Source organism: Merops nubicus, unplaced genomic scaffold (assembly GCF_000691845.1).
Source record: "Merops nubicus isolate BGI_N331 unplaced genomic scaffold, ASM69184v1 scaffold31162, whole genome shotgun sequence".
NCBI lineage: Eukaryota > Metazoa > Chordata > Aves > Coraciiformes > Meropidae > Merops > Merops nubicus.
In genome coordinates this window covers 7,202-25,465 of record NW_008596080.1, presented here as the reverse complement: position 1 = coordinate 25,465, position 18,264 = coordinate 7,202, and the positions used below count along the sequence as shown (strand labels likewise).

General features: G+C 40.2%; 1 protein-coding gene across 1 annotated transcript; it reads left to right on the top strand.

Moving 5' to 3' along the window:
- Positions 1–231: 231 nt before the first annotated feature.
- Positions 232–17,812, top strand: LOC103769107 (ankyrin repeat domain-containing protein 55-like; the record flags this gene model as incomplete). The annotated part of the gene is made up of 6 exons (XM_008936282.1): positions 232–271; positions 6,153–6,275; positions 8,101–8,231; positions 10,300–10,409; positions 14,059–14,119; positions 17,684–17,812. Coding segments are annotated over exons 1-6 (594 nt in total), but the record flags the coding sequence as incomplete, so codon positions are not given.
- Between the last annotated feature and the right edge of the window lie 452 nt (positions 17,813–18,264).

The window sequence follows — 18,264 nt, the reverse complement described above, 5'->3', positions numbered from 1 at the left end:
ATGTCATTTTAAGAGGGTCCATAACAAATAAGAATATACTGTTCCCATCAGACTGGTGATAATGTCCTTGCCTTGACAACAACCTGCAGCCGTAAAGCAAGTTTAATTCTCTGACAAGAAGACTGGCGACAGCTATCGTTGCTTTGTTTACTGGGATATATGGGATTCTCCCCTGAAAACCCTGGAGATGGCATTTGTCTGCTCTGGTTGTAAATAATGAGATAGACCAAAATGGATTTCAGTTCCTCATCAGTGTTTGATCAGCACAAAGGTAAGTCAACTGCTACTAATTTCAAAATCCTCTGGTCTTCACAAGCCTCCCACGTATACGTACTGAAATTACTTGACAGAATGAATAACAGGAATTTTTGGAAAAGAATCAGGTCTCATAGAGATTTGTTTTGGTTACACATAAAGGAATTTTTCCCATCAGTTTTAGACATGTATATTTCACCCTATTGCTACAGTGATTTTTTTAAAATGAAATTTTTCATCAGAATAGCAACAGCATCTGTTTGCTTTTGTGCTTAGCACTGAGAGGTATAGGTACACATTTATTGTTATATGATATTTTGTGTTCTTATGGACATATACACAAAAACAATGGCAATTTTAGCAAACAGAGCAGTTTAAAATGGAGCAAAAATTTAAGAAAAGCTGATTTTTGAAGTCCACTCATTTGTATGCATTAAAGGACTAGATGCTGACAAGTGATCAACGCTGCTTCAGCAAACCTTTGCTGTATAGGTAAATATTTCCATAATTGTGAATTTAAGATACCTTGAAAAGACCCAACATGAAGGTTTTCTACATGGTAAAGGTTGCTATGGAAATACAAATGCCTGTTGTCTGTTTTCAAGTTAAATGGTTGAATTTAACGTCTTTATTTGCCATTATAAGCTTGTATGTCTTATGGCTTAATCCACCACAAGGAATGTAGTGGCGTGCCTTTTATGTTCCCAAAGCAGGAAGCTGTCATTGTTGTATTATCCATGTTACAACAAATTTCACTTTAAGCCAACTTGCCAAATAATTTGTATGCAGTGGCCACATTTTCCAGTGCACACCTGCAAAGCGTTCAAGCTGACACAGCCTTGATGGCCCCATAACGAAGTCCTGACTATAGAAAAAAGATGAAGGGCAGGAGGAAGACAGACACAAGTTGTACTTTCGTGCTTCCCTGCACTTCTTGGTGAACCCAAAGTAAATACAGTCTATGTAAAGCAATGGACTTACGGCTGCCATTCAGCCACAGTAGCACTCAAAGCCTGAACAAGTCTGGAGACTACTGGTCTACACCAGCCCAGCCAGGACCCCACCCTGAGTAAATGGGGAAGACTGGGAAGCCATTGACCAAAACTGAGTGACAAGAGATAAAAAAATATTATGAACAAGGGTAAAGGAGGAAGGGAATTGTAACAAGAGAAGGGGGATCTATACTGTGGGAATAGACAGGAGCTCCTAGCTCATGTGCAAATGACACAAAGAGCATTCTCCCCAACAGGTCAGAGGTGTGGGGCTGACTGTGCTTCTGCGGGTCCCAACAGCCATTCTCAAGCTCTCCTCCTGCAGGCACTCTGAGTATGCTCTGTGCCCCATGCCAACCCAGCAGTGCTGAGATGGGATGAGGAGATACCCTGCACTCTCAGAGTGGTGGGATGGATGCCAGGGAGCCAATGGAAGTGGTGCCAGGAATGAGGCTGGAATATGACCTGGGCTGGGGAAGAAACCAAGTCGCCAGATGGATAGGGAGGCAGACAGCAATAGAGGAAACCCTGACCCAAACCACCTTAACCAGGATAGAAGTGAGCGAGTTGGCATGCCTATGCGTCCATCTATCCATCTATACATCTCCCTCTAATTCCCCTTGCTCCTAACCTGCAACCCCTCCTCCTGTCAGGCTACTCTCCACGCTCGTCTATTCTTAGTCCTTTCCAGCAACATCTGCAGCCCCATGTCACACTCCATTCACAGCACCTCATCAGCAGGCAGGTCCCCTCCAGGTAAATTCATCGTCTCCCCTCCAGCACCACTGCAGGGATGCTGGATCACTAGGTGATTTGTGGCTGTTTGCCTTCCTTGATAGTTGTGTGGGAGGTAGATGGGGAGCAGAAGCAGACAACACACAATAATGGAAAGTAGGCTCTGTTCAAAATTTACAGTAGATGGTGGATTTTATCTAAATAGCATGTTCATGTCTTGGCACATTACTGATTTAAGAAAGCATAACTTTTTAGCAAGGAGGAGGAGAATATCTTTCGCTGGAGCAATTGATAACAACATAGTAATACAGACTAGCTTTCAAACATGCCAGAGCAATATTTGTGGATCCAACAAAATAATCCTACCCTACCTACAAAATCTTTCTCCACCCCACTCATCAGAAAACTATTCTAGCTAAAGATCAAAAAGCAACATTCTGAGACTCAAAAATCATACTGCCTCTCTGCAACGCTTCCTATGGCACTGCTCATTAATAACGTATCATACTTATCAGTAGTAAGAGCAGTGGCAATGTGTGACAAAGAAGCCAAGCAACATCAGAAACCCCTCCACTCCTAACACTGCTGGTGCCATTTAAATATGTGGAACCTGGCTTCAAATGTTATTATCTGAAGACAGACAAGGGCCTGGACTGGTAGATTCAGAGCCAGGTACACACAGGGATTATAACTTTTTTAAGCAATTAATAAATCCATGATATTAGAGAGCAAATGACAATTTCCAAAAACTGCACCCATTCACCTCCTGCTGACCTTTGACACTGACATGCTAAAATCAAATAACTGCCTAGTATTATGTCCTGCCAACAAGCGGTGGGAAATCACACAAGGCATTTGGTTACTGGTGAAGACAAGAGGGTTTATAGGAAAGAGGGGTGTAAATTATATACATGAATGTTTCTCCTTCAGAATGAACATATATTATCCTCTTATCCAGCCTTCTGGTTTCAAAACTTAGTGGTTTACCAAGTTCTAAATCAGTAATTGTCACAATCTCATACACTAAACTGCAGCAAATTTATTTAGACCTTTAAAATTCAATGGAGGAGAAAGCAGGCACTTATATACACCTAACATGGACTTTGTAAAGCAACACATCAGCTGAGTTGTGTCAAACATGCATTCTTCATAGGAGAGTCAGACAAGAATTAATGTCACAAGAAGTATAATTTCATTGCTCTGAATTCTGTGGCCATTCTGCATGTTTCTTTATATACGACCTATACCAACTAAAATTATTTTGTCTTAAAGAAATTAAATACTTTTCAAACACTGCATATTTCATATAGATTGGCTTTTAACTTTGATTCTTTCTGAGGAATTTAGCTACAAAAGAATATGTCACAAATCTGTGTCATTTGGTCTTTTCTCACTAAGACTCTTCCAGACCTTTCTATGTCACTGTTGTGTCAGTCTGCAGTTTCTCCCTACCCTTGCTCCTCTCGAAATTATGCCACCCCACAGAAACAGAATTAGCGTCAGTCTGCTTTATGGCGGATGCATGATATAGGTGCTCATCAATTCCTCCTGGCCAGTATCCCTTGCCAGCAGAGTGGCACCTGCCTCCCCTTGCTCTGAGAGACAGGACTCAGGGATGGGAAGTGTGAATCTTGGATGTGGCTCCATGCCACTGTCCCTTAGAAGGAGTGGAGCCTGTGCTCTCCAAGAGCAGGCATGGGGAAAACTTCATCCATCCCTCCATCCATCCCTCCATCCATCCATCCATCCATCCATCCATCCATCCATCCATAGTTTTACTTACTCTCCTTATACAGGAGGATAATTGCTCTGGGGGAAGCAGATTCAGCCCAGCAGAAGCAAAGGCACGGGGGGGAAGGTACCACATCCTTTTGTTAGATGAAAAAAGACATAGGGAGTCAGGGATCCACATGCATGTATGCATCCATGCCCTCATCTTCCTGTCATCCTGCCTGCCGGGTAGGCAACTGCTCTGCTCTGGAGATGAAGCTTCCTTTTATGGCTGGATTGCTCTGCTCTTGACTCATAGCAGGAAAATTTAACAGTGCTTACAAGACTAAACAGCAAGAAGTACAAAATTTACATGTGTAATGCATAAAAAGAGGTGAGAGTTCCTTTGATCCACTGTCTGTCTCAGTACCTCTGAAGGTTTCTTTCCCAGTGCCAGCAGCATCTTCTCTGTACCGTTCCTATGCAGTAGCTCACACACGGAGCTGTGAGAGGAGCTGTGTCAGTGCTCATGACTGGCACCTCGTGTATCTCCAGGAGATACACAAGAGGAGCACAACGAGCGTGGAACCTCTGAATTGTGTCTTTGCCTTCTGCCCAGCCCATACTACAACCCTCTACTAGCTCAGACTTGAGCTTGTTCTTAACATGTCTTTGCTGAGTGTACTGATTGTGAGAGCACTCTGCAGATCTGTCACAATAAGGAAATCTGATTAATCAGCCCTGCGGTAAAGTCACTCATTTTTTCATATACTAGTCAGTGCTGATGACTCCTCAGAGGAGATGACTCTCGAGGAACCATGTCTCCTAGTCTCTCCTGATCTCCCAAGCACACAGGCCAAAGCTTCTGAGCCAAATGAACAGTTTCCTCAGCAATAGACTCCTCAATAGAAAATGAATCAAGTTAACATTTTTCATTTATTAATTTTATCAAATGTGTAATTTTAAACAAGAGAAGAGAAGAGAAGAGAAGAGAAGAGAAGAGAAGAGAAGAGAAGAGAGAAGAGAAGAGAAGAGAAGAGAAGAGAAGAGAAGAGAAGAGAAGAGAAGAGTGATAACTGAATCCTAGGGAGAGATGGTCACGTGGGTAATTGTGCTGGGCTATAAATCCCTGCATGGAGTTGATGTGGGTTCAGCTGCAACCTCTGACCACAACGTGAAAATTGTGGCTACTAATTTTAAATTACCTTTTAAAATCTTTTATCAGTCCAAAATTTATATGACAACTTTTAAAATATAGTTTATATTAATATGTTAATAATAATATATTGCTTGGTTATGATAAAGACTTTTTACTAACTTTCCAAATTCTCTTTAAACCATCTCCCTTTTTTTCTGCACAGCTTATGTATTTATGCTCTCTCCAGAAGACATGACAGTAAGAAAAAGTCACCAGTAACTTAATCTGTCTTTCCTTTGATCAGCTCTCTAGTGTGATTTATGTGACAGTTCTACTTTTTCCTGCTAACAAGGTAATGCAGTGGTTGGACAAGAGTTACACTCTCTAGTTCTGACCCTTAGCCACTGTGAACAGCACAGCTCACTGCAGCTGTATTTCTTCTAAAAGATCAGAAACTCTTTTTTAAATTAAACATGAGACCATGGCTGACCAACAATATGTACACAGAATATTTTGTCACTACATCAACTTTGACCCTGCACCAAAAAAAAAATCCACTCTTTTGAGTCCTAGACTAGACAGGTTAATAGTTCACTTGATTCCAAGGGAGGTGTAGTCATGTGAAGCAGTCTGGAAGGAATAACCAGCAAAGAAACAAAGAAAGAATAATCACATTCATTTCTCTAGAAAGAAAAATCTGAGGAGCCTTAGGGAATAGGTCCTGCAAAGCATCTGCTTTAAACAATATGCCATACTGCAACTGCCAAAAAAATAAACCTCTTCTGGATTCCAAAATACAGTCTACCTTTCCTTTTTTACAGGAATTATTAACACAAACCATTGCTGCCGGAAGTTCACTCTCCTAATAAGAGAACTCTGCTGGACACTGTAAGGAAAGGAAGTGAAAAGCCTCAGTCTTCTCACTAGTGTGAAAATAACAATGTCACTAGAAACAGAAAACACCTGTGTCCTGAGGTTCATCCTATCCAAGTGTAGCCAGCAATATAATGAGCTAGTTCAGTTATTACTTCACTGTTTTTCAAGTCATGTTACATTAATGTTATGATTTCTTATAAGAAGTGGAAAATTTCCAGAAGTTTTCATATGTCCTCTCCCAGTCTATGTCTGACACTTTTTGGAATAAGTTATGATGAAAAACAAATTTTAGATGACTAACAAAAACCAAAGTGCTGTTTAGATACACTTTGTTCCACCTCAAGTTACACAGTCATAAAAACTCAGTGAAATAAATGTCATTATTTTCACTGTTAATCAGTTGTACTTGCTCTCTGCTTACTCACAGACATACTCCTCCCCTGCAGGTGATGCAACAGAAGAGATTGATTTGACTGTAGTTTACCAAGCAGCTGCTAATGGTGATGTGAACACACTAACTGCAGTGATTCGAGAAGATCCTTCCATCCTGGAGTGCTGCGACAGTGAGGGTAAATGAATGCTGAGCTTGTTCTCAAGGGCTCAGTTGCTTCAGCCTGCAATTAAATTTCCGCCCCCCCCCTTTTTTTTTTTGTCCTGATTTTTGTGTTCAGAAAATTATATTTAGTAGCTGAATATAAGACATTTGAGTTGTTCTTTGGAACATCCACAGGAAATGCTCAGTTTGTATGCTTCTTTCCTGCCGTGGTCATACGATTTTTTTAATACGGACACAAGTAAGTTGTTTTGCTGTAGTCACACAGTACTTTATCTTGATTCTGTTTTATTTTCTTTAGGGACATGTTGAGAAATTGTTATCATCTCAAGGAAGGGAAAAAAAAAATTGTCAGAGCTAAATACACATTCTGCACATCTCAAGAGTAGACGGATTCAGTATTTTGCACTTAAAAAGTATGGACAAAGACACAGCTTGAATAATTTTATCACGTAATTGTCTGCCAAAGGGTTAGCAGTACAATGATCAAAATAATCTGTTTTACCTGGGAGACTGTGGTCCTTTTCATTTTGTGTTCAAGTTACTATTTAATGTATTACAAATTGCTGTCCCATGGCTGGATTTTATATGCATCTATTTTCCAAGTGAGTTACAACCACAGATCTCTAGAAGCTTCTCTCAAGGAAGACTTTATTCATTGCAGTTTCTTTTGAAGGATCTATATGAACACTGCTTATTCTAGTCTTCATGAGTTTTGATCAAGTTACCAATTTTTCCTGCACTATAGATATCCTAACTGTTATCTTTAAAACGTCTGTTGGTCAGTAGAGAAAACACTTAATCAAGCTAAAATATTCTCAGTCCAGTTATTTAATGGGAGAGGGACTGGATATGAAGGGCAACAGGTGGAGACAGACTGATGAGCAAACGCTATTTCTGCTCCAGAATAAGTTTGCGAGGTTGGACATAAGACCAGCCTTGTGAGATTAAACATATGGCTCCTATCCTGCACGTATGGCAGTCTGCATAACCTCAGGTTGAATAGCACACATTTGCTCAGCAGTCTCATTGTAATACAGTAGGAATAATTACCCTCCAGTTGGGTTTGAAGTTTCTAGTAGCAGAAGTTTCTAATATTCATGTTTATTCCCAGCTTAGTCATTTTAAATTGCTCTGTCAGGTTCTGCAGGAAAATCTCTTGCTGCTATTCAGCAGTTAACAGAATGAAAGGAAGAGGAAGCAATTAAAAGATATCATAATATTTCATGACAGAATTTGAATATTAGGTTTGAATGCAGATTTCACATTTTTTCCAGCACAGAATTTGTTTGCAGAATATAAAAAGAAAATAAATCTCATGACAACAGATAAGAAACTATTCTAGAGCAAATCCAGTCTTTAAAATAAGTTGTTGCCTATAGAAAGCACCAGCTCACATGCACACACCTTTGCACAGGACAGGGCTTGATTTCATGAATCTTTTGAATACAGTGACAGAATTAAGCTGGGATTTGGGAAAATTAGCCAACCACCATCTTGCTACAAGTCACTCTGAAGAGTATCAGCCTCCAAAACAGTGTACAAAGCCAACAGTTCCTACTGGGAGCCTGTCAACAGAAAAACACTTTTCCCTCCAGAAGGAGAGTTAATGAAGCAAGACCTTTTGCTAATGAAGTCATGCTTTTTTTTAAAATCAGTGGTCAGTAACTAGCATAGCAGTTGCTTCCTGCCTACAAAAAGCTGAGTACAACTGTTGGACAGTTGTCAGGGAAAGGTTTTGTTACTTTGCCAGTGCTAACATTAGCAAATAAGAAAATATCTCTATCTTATGGCCTTGGCAAAATAAAAATTTTAAAGGAACATTTGACTTTCTTCCCCAGGTTGCACACCTTTGATGCATGCTGTGTCCGGACGCCAGGTTGATACAGTGAAGCTTCTGTTGAAGATGGGAGCCAATATTAACACTCAAGATGCTTGTGGACGAACCAGTTTAACTCTGGCAACTTACCTGGTACCAAGACTTGGGCGAGTAGGGTGGAAAGATATGTGGAGTGAAGGGAGTAAATGTGCAGACCAAATAAGACTTCTGTTTATACTACAGAAAGAAAAAAGTACAGAATATTTCATTCTAGACACAAGTGAAATTGTGAACTTTACTATAATGCAAAGCTGGAAGCAACGATTATTAGAGAATGTTCAGGACACCTATCAGAGTGTCCCTTTTTGTGCATAGTATGGGGATCTCACTAGATCCAGAGTCCTCTCTGTGGTTTCAAGAAAGCCATTTGTTTCCATGCACTGGAAAGCCCTCTCTTGTTCTTAATATGGAGATTAATTTCTCCTTTCACACTGTCAGAATTAAATTATTGTGCTTCAGAGAGAAAATTCCTACCTCAAATTCTGGTGGTCAGCAGGCATGTTTTCCTGCATTGCTTTTTTTCATTACAGTGATGGACCTAGGATATCCAGGTGAAGAACTTAAAGTCAAGATGTTGCAGGTGCCAGTGCAGAAACTCAGATCATAAGCAATCCAATCTTCCAACCAACCCCCTAGGCAAGTGATAGCAAGGGCAGACATCCAGCTAAGAGGTTGGGAAGGGAGATGTGGTGCTCTCTGTTTGAAGCACCCAAGAATGGTCCCCTTCTCCTTAGTCTTCTACTCCCCTCTGGAGGCAATTCAGGGTTTAGAAAGCGGACAGAGACCAAGTTAGTTGTGCAGAGGGGCTGACCATGGACTTCCATTATTAGTTGGACAGAAAAGGGGAAGGAATGTTCACACACGTTACATGGTATGAGTTATGGCTGGATGACTGCCCGTTCTTTTAAACAGATATCATGGCAACCTAATTAAATCACACCCTTCGCATCTAGTTTCTTTCTGCAAATTCAGGACAAAAACAATGCTTCTGCTCAGCTATGCAATATTCAGTCAGAAAATAAATGTACAAAAGAGTACAACAGGCAGTCTCATTCAGTGCAAGAGTATGCCCCAGTTACTTGAGAATAAACAGTGCCTCTGCCAGATATTTTTTTAAAATCCCGTAATTAGTGTCACGCTCCTTTTTTCCTTCCTCTTTTCCCAGAGGGGAAAAAATATTCTTTTCTAAAAAAGAAATTACTGGAAAATATTTAAACCACCCTGGCTTTGAAGTTTCCATTTCTGATTCTGTGCTGGATATAATCAGAGGTCTAGAGTGCATTTGGCTGTGATGTCTGTCCAGAGAACTGAATTCAGAAGAGCTCCATAGCCACAGCTACATGTAGAATTTGGTGGTCTTGTACTTGCATCAGTAGCTGCAACGGGGATATTCTGATTCTGTCATTCTACACCTTTTCTGTATAAATGCTTGTAATGCTAATCTGACATAGTTTATACAGGAGGAACCAGTCTCCCTCAATTGCCTGCAGAGGTTTGAACAAATCCCTTAAACAGATGCTTGATTTCTCTGGGACTTACCCACTGAAAGATTTATGCAGTTGCAACCAGATTGTTTACTCTTTTTTTTGCTGAGGTGATGAATATAAGGTTTTAGTCCAATAACTGATTCATCCCATCTGTTTTGGTGCTGTTTTCAGTCTAATTTCGTCACTAATTGAGAACTCTGCAACAATGATTATAAAAACACACTCAAAGGCGATTTTTTGCAATTGATTTGCCATCCCTGCTAAAATCTCATAAAGGAATAAGATTAGGTGCTCACGTTCTTGGTCCAACCCACCATAATTAAATCCACATGCAGGAATATGCATTGCATTTGCTAGTGATGCAGGAATTAGCAAGTTTTTAACCACTGCTTACTCAGTTGTACTTGCACAGCTGCAGAAAAAAAAAAATGCCGTGTAAAGAAAACCCCACATCACAGAAATTAACAACTGAGCTAGTCTAACACTCGGAAGACTTGGATTGGAAAAGAAGGAAAACTACTCTCAGCACTGAGAAAACTGCCAGGGAAACAAAAGACCAGTTCCTCTGCTGGCAGAAATAGCTACAGTCACACAGAGATGCCAGAAGCACCAAGCAGAAGTCTGGCCTGATGCATTTCACTTTCATCTTTGACATGCTCCTATTTCTTTTTTAGGGCTGGCTGGAAGGCTGTATCAGCCTGCTCAGAAATGGTGCTAAGCAAAACATACCTGACAAAAATGGGAGGTTGCCACTACACGCTGCTACTGCAGAGCCTGACGTGAGGTATGCCCCACGCTCCAACAGCATTTGGTGGTTGAATCTCAACACGTAGTCACCAACACAAGGTACCCAGACCAAAGCAGAGCCTGAGTCAGGAAAATAAGCTGTGACAGTAACACTTGTGGCTTGCTCCATTGTTTAGTCGTTATCATAAAGAGGGCAGAGAGAAGGAAAAACATTGTACAACACTTGTGTAACAGAAATACTTGGCCAAGTAAGATGAGAAGCAAGGTTTAAGATCAAGGGTGAGGGAGGGAATATTAATTAGAGTTTGAAACCCTATGTTTCCCCTGACCAATTACCTTTCTACCACCTCAACCACAAGAAATATTACAAGTTCCTTCTCTGGACTTCTGCTCTGAGTAGAGTGGCAAATGTGAGAAAAGCTTTCAATGAAACAGCTTCTTTGAGGGCCCCTCCTGTAAAAGGGAAGCTGAGGTTTGCTGGACTGGCTCATTTAAAACTATTTTTACTGAAGGTGGAATAACAACCACAGAGTGTCTTCACGAGAAGTCTTAAGAAAAATCCTTCTTGTCTTTTTCATGCCTTTGATAGTAGGAAGATTTGACAAACTTTGATTTGTACATCTGAATATATTCACTTTAAAAACCCTTCTAAGTAATTAATGTCTGGAGAGATAGGAAGACATTCAAGACAGGTAAAACATTAAAAATGTTCATGTGACTTAATCACCACATCTATGCTTTTATTGCTGTTGCTATATCAGACCAACCTAGACCGCCTCACGCTTCAGCTGGTCTTGCTCTCCAGCCTGTTTTAACAACTTTATTAATTTTCCACATTGGTACTTCATTTCATGCATCACTCAGGGAGAACATTCTGAGGCAAAAGTACAGGTCAGTATCCTTAAACAAAGCCTCCACAGAAAGAAGACAATGTTTGTGCAATGCTGCACATGCTGCTACCTGAAAGGGAAATGTAGCATACTTTACCAACAGGACACAGTCCACCAGTTGCTCAATTCCTTTTCATCTGCCTTGTTGCTGGGTTGGGCCCATTCTGAGAAGACAAGCCTGGAACAGTTAGGGGGAGGATTTTCCAACATGCTCATTGTCACTGATCTGCCTTTAAGAGTAGATCACAGAATGATAGAATGCTTTGAGTTGGAAAAAAACTCAAAAGGTCAAATAGTGTACCCTCCTTACAGTAAGCAGGGACATCTCCAACTAGAGCAGGTTGCTCAGAGCCCCATCAAGACTGACTTTGAATGTTTCCAGGGATGGGGCCTCCAGACCCTCTCTGGGCAGCCTGATCCAGTGTTTCACCACCATCATAGTAAAGAATTTCGTTATTGTCTAATCTAAATTCTAATGTCCAATCTAAATCTACTCTGCTCAAGTTTAAAACCATTGCCCATTGTCCTATCAATATCAGAGAATGTCCTGATGCATGACTGAATACGTACATATTAGAGTGGTAACACTTATGTTGGAGTACTGTGTCCAGCTTTAGAGCCTTCAGCATAAGAAAGACATGGATCTGTTGGAAGAGGTCCAGAGGCAAGCCACAAAAATGTTCAGAGGGCTGGAGCACCTCCCCAGTGAGGAAAAGCTGAGATAATTGGGGTTGTTCAGCTTGGAGGAGAGAAGGCTCTAGGGTGACCTTATTGCAGCCCTTCTGTACTTAAAGGGGGCCTATGAGAAAGAGGGACACAGTATTTTAAGCAGGCCTTCTTGCGACAGGACAAGGCATAATGGTTTTAAACTAAAAGAAAGTAGGTTTAGACTAGATACAAGGAAGAATTTTTTTACGGTGAGGATGGTGAAACACTGCAACAAGTTGCCCAGAGAAGTGGTAGATGCCCCATCCCTGGAAACATTCCAGGTCAGGTTGGATGGGGCTCCTGGTCTAGTTGAAGGCCCTGCTCACTGCAGGCGGATTGGACTAGATGACTTTCAAAGGTCCCTCCAAACTCAAAACATTCTATGATTTTATGATTCTGTGACTCTGTGTTGCCGTAATGGTCTAAGGATATAGGTGAGCCAAAGTTCATTTTTGATAGAGGTTTTACACTCAAAGACTGACATTTCCTTCACATACACAGATTTCACTGATCATATATGGGGTTAAACTACAAAATTATATATCAGATTATAAAACTATGTGGTAAATGGTGCTTACAAACGTATTGTGTTTATCTCACTTTCTTTCTGTTCACTTTTTTATCCAGATCAGGTTTTGGATACTGAATTTCTGAGATTCTGAGTCATTGTGCCAAAGGACCACAAAATGTCTCTTCCCGTTTACAAATTTTTACCAAACTAATCACAGCAATCCTAAAATGTCATAATTTTCAGAGTTCCTACAGTATAACTCTGTTATGTCATTGGCTGTGTGACTTAGAAAAGGAGGTGTAACATTCTCTTTTTACAAGTATTCGTATCCATATACAAATTAGCAGTGTGGGAGAAAGGAAAACAAACAAACAGACAAATTTGTCACAACATTCTCAACTTTATCTGATCCACAAACATGAGCACAGCTCAGTCCAGAACTGGAAGTTGTTGAAGACTGTCCTGATTAAAAGCTGCAAGCGATTTTCATTCTGTCTGCTCTGCATGGGTATAAACACATGCTTGTATGCATTTATCAGAGTTCTCTCCTTGACACTTCATCATCTTTTAGTTTCCTTGCGAAACAGCATGACTTTTAAATGTCCTTATTTTTAAGGTTTCTTGCAACTTCAGATGAGCCACAGGTTTGCATTACACTCGTATCTATCTAAAAATCCCCTAAGGATATATCTTTCCTTTTGCTAGAATCATAACTTTACATCGGTATTAGGATCTATGCTATTTGGCTTTGTTACAGCCTGTGACAGGATGGTCCTTTTCATTTACATGGTCCACCCATGTACCTGACCCAAACACTTAGCATCTTACTGTAAAGCACAGTCATTTTGCCAAACCCTTAGCGATTTCAGAGCATCTTCATAGGATACCAAAAGGAAAAGAAAAACAAAGTCCATGCAGTGTTAGAAATATCATTGCACTGCTAGAGTATTTCATGTAACTATTTAATTGTAACTGTTCCCTCCACCAGAGGGGAGTGTTTGTAATCTGATGTTCTATAAAAACACGAACCAATGTGTTGCTCTATTTTATACAGTAACAATGGCCCTATCCCAGCAAACACACTGTAAGGCCTTGTAAAATATTATTGGTCTCTGAATGTGCAAATATATAGTATGCACACATACACACACACGTGTACACAACATCAAATTACTCTGAGTTAATGAGAGTGAAAAATCCTTACAGAAGCTGGTCTTGTTTGTATTATTTGGCCAAATACTTGTTTAAAACTTTATAAAGCAGGATGACAATGGATTGTTAAGGTGCCAAAAACTGCACACATGTATAATATTACATATTCTGATTCTGGCTTGGAAATTAGCAAAAGAATTCTTCCTAGTGAATCTGCTTTTAATTCCCAGCACTAAACTTCTGTTGTTACAGTAAGCCCCTAAGACTTATTTGCTTGTCTAGTATGACAAAGCTCAGACCTAAGACTCTGACCTGTCCCCATCATTGATTTTTCTTGAAATTGGATGTTTTGTTCCTCAAAAAAATATCAATTTTTCAGGTTTAGTCAGGAGTACAGGACACTGATTATGTCATTGCTTTTGCAGGCTTCTGAACGTGCTTCTGCAGCAGTCAAATCTTAGTGAAATTAATCATCAGGACAATGAGGTGAGTGAGCTTGTGCTACAAGTCACCGTCCCAAGCTCAGGGGGGCATACAAGTCATGCTGTTCAGAAAGAGGCTGCTGTATTATCCATTTTGTGATGAGACTACGCACTAGTCAAAAATTTCTATAATGCTTTTGCTGAACTCCATGGAGCATTATGTAATTTTCCCTACTATACGGGATGCAACTATAGGCTAATAAAACTTCTGCATACACTGCCAACTATGAGGTACTTTGAATCAGTCTTCTAATTCACTTGCCAAAACAATAATTGCTTTTGATTCTTCTGAAGTTAGACATTGGACTAAATCATTACCTTTACCAACCATCCCATCATTAAAGTACTCTTCCCAGGAAAATTATTGAAAGCTGGTATTACACAGAACAAGCCATGGAGCCACAGAAATTTACACTGTCTTCTGATCCTTAAGAAATTGTGCTCTGCCAATATATGTGTGTATATATAGTACACAGGAGAGTGTTAACTTCCCAAATACGGTGTTCTCCAAATAGGGAAGCCAAGACAAGAGACTCTGGATGTCTCTTCACATGTTTCTCTTCGCTCTAACAGTTGCTCAAGGATGCATCTCTTCTCCACGGTGCCAGAACCACCACAGGGTTGTTAATTTTCCCTCTTCACATAAAGCTTCCTTATCCACTGGGTGGTTTACAGACACTGCTCATAACAACCTAAACCAGACATACGCTTTGTCTTGGTGTAGAATTTTGCTGCTAATGAATCGCATGGAACCATGGATCGTAATTTCAAGCCGTAAAGCTTTCCTGTAATGCATTGCTGCATGCCATTTTGAAATTTTAGTCCAGCTCGCTGTCATTTGGCACTGAGAAGATATTTGTTCAAGTGTCAGTACTAAGCCCCAAACATTCATGTTTTCTGAAAAAATGTGTGTCCTCAAAAATTACTAGAGCTAATAGAGCTGTTCTCTTGGCATAAGTAAATCACTTCAGTTTTCCCATCTGACACCTGAGAAAAACACCCCAACACATGAATGCATAAAAAGTAAGAAACACATCTGGAGGTTTCATAGTTTCCACAACTGGGGCTTTCTGTGGGTTTCCTTATGAAGGCTGTGAGACGACAATATGAAGAAACATTCCCTGAAAAAGCCTCTAATCTGAGCAAACCAAGTATCACTCAATATTTCCCACACCCATTTCTTGGGTTTTTTTCTCCTTTTATGTCCCCTATTGCTCCATATACTTATAAATGCACAACTGTTTTGGCTGTCTCACCTTTAATATATTCTGCTCTGTCTTTGGCTTTGACAGTGCTGGTATCAGTCTCATGCTTCCTCTCACAAACAGTAGTCTGTCTGCAGATGCCACTCAAGGGTGGCATCACCATGCAAAAATCAGATGGGTGTGGGCTAGACAGCCTTTGCCTGCTGCACCAGGCCCACATGTGTGAGCTGTCCCTCAGAACCAGCTAATGCTCTTTGCTCCGTTGGTCCTCTGAAAGGACACGTGGAATGCACAAATTATTAGGAAAGAAATAGAGGATAAAACAGGAAGCAGCCATTATGCTCTGTCTGAATCTATGGCACACATGCATCTTGAATGTCTGCTGCAAGAGTAATCTGAAAAAGGGTATGCAAGAAAGGGAACAGGGAAGGACGACAACAATGGTAATAGTTAAAAAGTAGGTTTCTTTCATGGGCAAGCTAAAAATTAGAACAAACTAACTACAATAAGACACTCAGTTTGGGAGCTATGCCAGGGCGATGATATAATACAAGTTCTTGGCATCATAAATTGTGTGGAGAAGATTAAAAGATCATTATTATTAACTGGGCTTTAGATGTAAAATGATGAGGACACCTACAGGAATTACTACACAGCAGTTTCAAAGAAAATGAAAATAATTACTTTTTCTTGAAATGCATCATTATCCTGTGGAGGTCCAGATGTCACAGAAAGTCTTTAGCCTGACTATCACACATGAGGTGACTATATCATCAAGCCTTGTTTCTTTTATTTTCTCTCTAAGCAACTGCAACTGCATTCTCTGAGCTGAGTCCTTGTACTAGAGAGATCTTTGACCCTTACCGACAGCTGTCACACTCTGAAGTTACAGCTGACTCTGCTGTAGAAACAGACTGCAGTAGAAATAGAAAGTTGATTTTTCAATGATTTTTTGTCCGTATCAGCAGATTGAGTGTGAATGACAGAAAGCTGGACTGGTACATTGTAGCTTCTCCTCTTTCAATGATACTGCCTATTTTGCCAGGACTAGGGGTAAGGACCCATTTTGTAGCTGGAAATCACTTCACTGAAAGAGCACTTCAACACACTCACAGACACTGTGTCCACCAAGACCACTAAGTCCCCTGTGTAAAAAACTTGTTCCACTGACATCAACAGCAGAGCTCCCATACATTTCAGTTAGGGCAGAATTTTACCCTCAATTTTGGTTTTACAAAACCAAAACCTTCATGATTAAGCTTTTCAGACCCTACCTAAAAACAAAACTGCTCTTGTTCAACTTCTCTATTTTGACATCATCTATACTTAAGTCATCTGGGGACTTGAAAAGTCTTATAAGATACCTGGTGAGTGATAGAAATTAATACTAGGGCATTCAAGCTTTTAGTTAGAAAATCACTGCTAACAGCTTCCACTATCAATGCACAGATAAATTGCCTGTATCAATGTTTTATAGCTCATACTTTATCTGAATTGTTGCCAATTGGCTTTATGGGGTTCTATCTTAAGTTTTAATTTCTCTTCTGTGCTCCATGTTTTTGCTTTTTATCATTTTGGAAACGAGGCAAGACCCTTAAAATGCATTTTTTGCTTATAAGAGGGAGTAAACAACACCTGCCCAAAGTAACATGCTACTACAGCTGAATAACACTGGCAATTTCTAAGAAACATTAAACAAGTAACTTTTTAATCTTTTAACAGTATGGATATAGCATAAAACATAGGTGTGTATAACTATGCTGATGAAAGTGCAAATACCAGCCACAAATTCTCTGTTCTGCCAAGACTGAATAAACACAGCTGAGATGGAATGAAAACGCAGATCCATTTGCTCTGTTTTCTCCATAAACAGTAAACATGAGATGTTTACGTTGTGACTTTTTTGTTGTCATCACTGGGCCAGTTTCTTAGCTTACTGATCAGTGCCAACTAGAATACTAGCTTCCAATATTTATTATGGATCAAAGATAAGATCTAAAATAAACACCACACTGTGTCATACCAAAGCAGCAGTCTAAAACAGGCTTCTCTCACAGGATCCAGACTGAGCAGTGAGGAACCATCCCCAGCTGGTCCTGAGCACGCATTACTTATAACAGGCTACAGTACAAAAGAAACATTTGTATGTGTATCCATTTTCTGTAATAACTCCAAAAAGATAATTTCTTGGTTCCCCCTTATGACTCCACTACTTCAGAAGATGTTACTAATCATTCTAAATCAAGAGGGTGAGGGAAGAGTCTGCCAGACACAAGTAGTTTCACAACTGTCTAGCTTACCTACAGAGACTTGAAGGCTCCTGTGAGTGACAATTATTTGCTTTCCCGGTTTGTGGTTTTCAGGGAATGACTTCACTTCACTGGGCTGCTTTCCACAACAGGCCCCAGCACACTCAGACTCTGCTGCACAAGGGGGCAGACCTGACCCTGGTGGACAAGGACTTCAAAACAGCTCTGCACTGGGCAGTACAGGTGAGACATAGCTGGGGTTTCACCAGGCAGTTGCTGGAGCTGAGCTGGCTATTGTGGTGTTCTATATACTCAAAAAGCAATTATTTTAACTGTAAAATGAGGAAAACGGATGTTAGAAATGCCCACTGACAGCTCCAGCATTTTGCCAGTGGACTCAGATCAAGGATCTAACATATTCTTTTGAGAGCAAGACGCATTTTATTTAGGCTCAGCACTATTACCTTAAACAAAGTTATCATCTGCCTCATTGAGACTATGTGCATGCTCCACCATGCTAAAAATTTTTCATTGACTCAGTGCTGCAGAAATCAGCAGCTCAAATAGTCTTGTCAAAGGCCTTTGGAATAAAATAATGTAAACACAAGTTAAAATATATTTCAACAGCTGTATCTGTGGAATAATTAGCTGAAGCAATGAGGCCCTACTTCTCTGGATATTAAGGAAGACAAGGA